The 6,271-nt window shown below is 41.4% G+C and overlaps 1 protein-coding gene across 1 annotated transcript; it reads right to left on the bottom strand.

Moving 5' to 3' along the window:
- Window positions 1-253: 253 nt before the first annotated feature.
- On the bottom strand, window positions 254-5,771 carry LOC120634393. Its single transcript, XM_039904920.1, has 6 exons — window positions 5,636-5,771; window positions 4,690-5,058; window positions 4,187-4,284; window positions 3,469-3,686; window positions 1,497-1,707; window positions 254-457 (listed from the first exon to the last, which is right to left on the bottom strand). Exons 1-6 carry the CDS (start codon window positions 5,769-5,771, stop codon window positions 254-256), a joined length of 1,236 nt encoding a protein of 411 aa, XP_039760854.1.
- Window positions 5,772-6,271: the final 500 nt, after the last annotated feature.

The raw sequence follows: 6,271 nt of genomic DNA on the forward strand, positions 1-6,271 counted from the left end.
ATACGATGAAAGCTTTGATATATTATCTAGTTAAATAAAGTTTATTTAATCAATTATATCACCGGACTGAGCCCGCAGGCTTTGACTTTTAAAAGTTTACACTGTCAATCCTTATAGCTAGCTTCAGGGTGTAGGTTTTTGGTGTCGGTGTGCGGGCGCATCCTAAAAATTTACTCTTTCATAAAAGAAGATTTATTTTTCATAAAAGAAGTATAACTTCAAAATATTTAAAAGTGGGGGTGAATACTGGGGTTTATTTCTTCCTTCTCCCCTTTCCTTTGCCTTTGGGATCCGGTTCGGGAACCGGCTCTGTCTCAGGAGGCGGTGGTGGCCAGAACTTGTTGAAGAACTCGTCATCAGTCGCGAAGTTGAGAGGCAGGATGTGGTTGCGACGATGCCATGCATCTTGGTCTCTATCTTCCCTCTCATTCTGATCTTTCTCGTCGCGGGCACGAAGCTGGGTTAGAAAGAGATGGATACATATTGGCTGTTTATTTTAGCTTTAATTTAATATCGACAGCAATGCAATAGACAATCTAATAGTAGTCGAGTTTTTTGTGACACAGCTCGTCAGGGTAATGAATATACTACGACAATACACACATCGCCATCTAGCCCCAAAGTAAGCGTAGCTTGTGTTATGAGTATCTACTAAGATGACTGATGAATATTTTCATGAATAATCTACATAAATACTTATATATACCTACAGATAAGCACCTAGACACTGAAAACATTTATGTTCATTCACAGAAAGTTCAGAGAAACATTCTCCAGAGTCTTGGGACTCTGGTAGCAGTCACGCAATTCGCCAATCGGCCGTCGGAATTTCAGTACCAGTCGGGATTTAGTTAATTGGCGGTCAACCCCCTAGGCCGCTTCGGCCCGCAAAAAAGTGCCTACTACCACCATGAGCCAGGTTTATGTCTGTTGTGACTCGTTAGGATTTTTATTCCTATCGAGCCACTGTCCCTTAAGTGTGACTCGTTGGGAACCGTAATAAAAAGAAAGTTGCAACGAGTAACAGGTGTGACTCGTTGGGGATTAAAAATACTGCGAGGAAACTCTCCTGAGATTTCGGTTATACCTACTGTTCACAAAGGCGTGTCATCATCATCTCAACCCATTACCGGCCCACTACATTGCCCGGATCTCCTCCAACAATGAAAAGGGGTTAAGTCCGTAGTCCACCACGCTTTGAGAACTTGCAGGTTTCCTCACGATGTTTTCCTTCGCCGTTGAAGCAAGTGATATTTTTATTATTTGAAACGCATATAGCTTAGAAAAGTTAGAGATGCGTCCTGGGATTCGAACTTGAAGAATCCCGAAAGTGAAGTCAAGCTCCTACCCACTGGGCTATCACAGCTTCAGGCGTGTGAAGCTTACCAATCCATTCTTGGCCAGCATGGTGATTTATGGCCTAAACCCTTCTCATTCTGAGGAGACATTGCTCTGTACTGGAACGGATACTGATGACTTTTATATTAAAATAATACCTCCATAAGCGCCAAATACTCTTCCGTCTCAATCTCCTTCTTCTTTCCCTTCGAGGGCTTCTCTTTCTTTGGCTCTTTTCTAGGCTTCAACTTAAGTGGTGCGAACAACCTCTTCGGGTTCTGAATTTGATATGGAGCATCTATTAGGTTATACTCTGGGGTGAATGTGAATACAGCTCTGACTATGTTGAATTGATAGTCTGTGCTGAATCTGCAAGAAAGGAGTTCATAGAATTTAGTGGTAGAGCTTTTGACGTGACAACGTCTTATAATTCGATGGAGCCGGCTGCACGCACGAAAAAACATGACGCATGCGGCGTTACCTCGCTCTGAGGCGTTCCATTCAAGGCTTGAAGTGCAAGCGAAGGCGCGGAACGAGCGACAAAGAGGCACAGTCGGCCTCCGCGTTCGACATCTGTCTCTCTCCTACTTGAGTGAGCGATGCGTCCGCGTGGACAGCTTCTATACAATAATACATTTGCATGTTTTCGGCAAAGATGAAGTGCAGTGAAAAGTGAATGTGGTGTCAATTGTTTATAGCAACGATAATATCTATCAAACAAATAAAATTAAAATTTTCTTTTGAAAAATGCAACCATTCCATCAGTATTTTCTTACGACGTTGTCACGTTCAACTATCGTCAGTAAGCAGACTTTACAGACAACCAATTTTTTGTGACAGAGTTCGTCCGGGGAGGTAGGTAGAGGAGCTCGTAGGTAATACCACTATGCTTATTTCTGCCTCCTTTCTGCTTTCTGGAGGACGTGGTTACCTGGCAAATGAGGCTTAACACCTACACCTAAGGTTGATGGACACGGCAAACAAAACTTTGGCGGATTTGTTCCTTGCAAGACCTGGGAAGTATTGCTCGGTCCATAAGCGATGGTTTTGCAGTTACCTTATATGCTTGGCCTATCAATTATTAATTATATCATCATCATTACTTCAACCGATTGACGTCCACTGCTGGACATAGGTCTTTTGTAGGGCGTTCCAAACTCCTCGATTCTGGGCCGCTTGTATCCAGCGGCTCCTCGCGACTCGTTTGATGGTCGACCAACGCTGCCATCCCAACATATTTTTGGACCCTAGCGTCAATCGGTTCTTCGAGCTATGTTCCTCGCGTATTGTCACTCGTTTAGCTATGTCGTTAAATCTAGTTCTTCTTAGGAACCCCTCATTTCTGATTTGATCACGTAGAGATACCCTAGCATAGCTCTCCATCGGCCGCTGAGTGACTCTGACCCTTCTCATGAGGCCCATATTAAGCGTCCACGTTTCAAATCCGTAAGTTATCACTGGCAACACGCACTGTTCGAAGACTTCCAATTTTATTAACATTTCACCACTGTACATATAGTCTGAGCACGATACCGAGTTCTCCAATTCTCAAGGACGTGTGGAGTCTACCAATCTTTGAACCAAGCAGATTGCCCACCTGATGCAGTGGCGTGCACTAGGCCTATTACCAGGGTATGCATACAGTAGAAAGATTGCCAAAAACACCAAAAATCCTCCTACTATTCGAGTTATATATCAATTTTAGGGTAGGCAGTGCTTTTTTGAATGTACGAAGTGCACGCCACTGATCTGATGGTAAGTGGAAAATCAACGCCTATAAACACGGAGCACGTCCTGCAACATGCCGCCCTGTGTCCATAAACCTGACGCGTAGCCTTTAATTACACCGGCAACCACGCCCTTCAGACCAGAACACAGCATTCTTACAATGCTTTACTTCCCCGGACGAGCTCAGTCACAAAAAGCTTTACTTCTACTTAGTGTACTTAGGTATTAATTCATTCGTAAATTTTGATTTTAGTTCAGTTACTAGGAAGTGAAGTTCCGCACTTGACCAGTACGGTGAAAAAGAAGAAAAATAAAAAGAACTACGCCCTAAACCTGAGATCATTCTGAGAGGAGATCCATGCCCTGTAGTGGACCGGTGGTGTGCTAATGACAATAGCTTACAAGTCAAAGATATAATGTATGATGCAGGTCAGATCCCTCAAGGAACACTCGTAGGCTGCACCTTCGAACGTGACGAGATGTTTGGACTCTGGATCGTGCGCAGCAGTATGGGATGCCCCTTTAGTCGGCTCTTCCGCTTTGTAGGACACGCCGGCCTCTTGAGGAGTTGGAAGACGGTGCTGCACAGCTATACACCTCGCTGCTGATAGCATGTTGTCCTGGAAGTTGCATTCCACTAAAAGTTAGACCTTGACTGCTATTTCACCGTGGTGGATGATGCAGTCTAAGATGTTAAGTACACGTTTGTATTACTTGATTTCCAAGGTGTTTTTGGACCTACCAAACACTAAAAAAAAAAGACCCCTAGCCACAAAGACCGACATCGAGAGAGAACAAAACGCGGTATCTGTGAGAGCAAATAATATGTCCCACGGTATTTCATTATGGTGTAATACTGTTTTATGTTTGAAAAATTTATTGCACACACACACATTTTATACAAAGTGTAAACACATATAATACAGAAGTAACTTAGAATAGAAAATGGGGTGTGCAAAGGCGGTTTTATTGCTAAAGCGATCTCTTCCAGACAACTTTTGACGTTGGGTTAGGTTAGTAGTAGCTGATATTGATTTATTTTTCTTTCTGCAGAAGAGGGCTGTTTGTGCAATAAGTATATTAAATGGGCCCAAGAGAGTAATGCATATATTTTACTAACCTTAAAACGTATCAACATCCGTTCACGGTCAGCGGCATCGAAGTGTTGGATCTCCTTCATCCACTCACAAAACCATTGAATCAAAACCGCCTGGGAAGCTGTGGAGTAAGTAACAATATCTACCGATTATATCATAGACAAAGGATACAACCTGGTCCACCTGTTATAGCCCCGCTGTTGACGCCCGTTACTATTACACGTAGGTTAAAAAAATATCATTTACATCATATCAACCCATTACCGGGCCACCACAGAGCACAGGTTTCCCTCTACAATAAAGAGGGTTTATGTCGTATTCCACCACGCTAGCCCAGTTTGGATTGATTATTATTATTTTCACCCGTGTGCCCATGCTCGGAGAGTAGATAAAACTAAACAAAACATAAACGTTTTGTCCTTTCTCCGAGGAGAAAAATATCTCCTGCCGTTGCAGGTGAGATTGTTGATCTATGTCCAATAAAAAGGTACCTACCTACAATAAAATCTTACTAATAACATCTTACATCGACTCATCTCATCTTCCTGAGCTCGGCCTAAAAGATTAGCCAAGGTGTCCAAAAACCAGAACTCCGCCAAACTTTTCTTATACGTTACACATCCGGTGATATCCCCCAATATGTCTATATACTTCTGTTGCGCTGTTAAAGCTATCTTTGGTATAAGTTCAGGGTCTATATCTGTTCTGAACTCATCAGGGAGTACGTGGATTCGATTTTGCTCTTCGAACTTCCGGATTCTATCAGGCAAGATTTTCCTTAGCGATGGACTTGGAAATACTTTCGGTTGCTCCTCGACATACTCTTCTGAGATCGGCGCTGTTGTCTCTTCAATCAATTCTTCTTTTACCTCTTCTTCGTCAACTTCATGGGGACCTATAATCCGAAAATAACATAACTACTCTCAGATATATTTATACCTACGATATCATAAAATTCTTTGTGCACTGGTGAAAAAAACGCCACAAAATGTTTCATTATCTATTCTTCTTAATTTTTTATGGCTTTTAGTAGAATCTTGAAATTGGTAACTATTTTTAATTTGTATCGATGTCAAAGTTATAATGCCACTATGTAGTACAACTAAATTCGTAAACACCTTTATAACAATTAATTTCAAAAGAAGGCAGATAAGTAGTTCCAATCACTAAGTTACAACGCTGTGTGTTTATTTACCTTAACAATAACTAGCGATATATGTGGCGTGTCTGCGTAGAGACAGCATGATAAACAATAAAGACACTACCTAGCAGTATTAAGGTGCAATTTAGCTTGAGCGCCGGATGTTTAGGTATGAATTAAGTCAAGTTTCTTTATAATCATAGGTGTGCAACATCTGTGTATAGTAGGAACTAAAATTACCTATCCATTCTGTAATTATAGTGAACAAAATATGAATGCCTACAAATTTAATCTAATCGATGAAGTTGAATGCGAAATAATGCGACATTACTTGGTTCCTCAGTCTCAGCTGACAGAGTAGACGGCTCCAAGGACTCTGAAGCTGATCTGATACACTCGACCCCCGATTCTGATAACAGCTTTTCAAGCAATAACTTATGACTGTCCTCTATTTTAACAGATGCCATTATTTACCTAATGGTATAATCGACTACACACTGGAGTAGTTGCAGAAAAATCTACTTTAATTATGTATTTTCTAGAGTTATTCAACGTTAAACATTGCAGATTGACAAAGAAGTATTGCTACCTAATAACTGTCAAATGACAGAGTCAGTTCTGACATTTGCAATAACAAATCTCTTTTGAAAACCTTACGCAAAATAATAATCATTATACTCAACAAGCCTATGTCTTTTTTTTAAATATAGATTTTTTTATCAGTTTAATTGTTACTATTTCTCTATTTTATGCTTGTTTTCATCATCGTCACATCAACCTATTACCGGCCCTCTACAGGGCTCGTGTCTCCTTCCACAATGAGAAGGGGTTAAGGCGGTAGTCCACCACGTTGGCCCTGTGCGGATTGGTGGACTCCACATACCAGAACATTATGCAGAACTCTCAGGCATGCAGGTTTCCTCACGAATTTTTCCTTCACCGTCGAAGCCAGTGATATTTTTAATTA

Source organism: Pararge aegeria, chromosome 23, assembly GCF_905163445.1.
Source record: "Pararge aegeria chromosome 23, ilParAegt1.1, whole genome shotgun sequence".
In the NCBI taxonomy this organism is placed as follows: Eukaryota; Metazoa; Arthropoda; class Insecta; order Lepidoptera; family Nymphalidae; genus Pararge; species Pararge aegeria.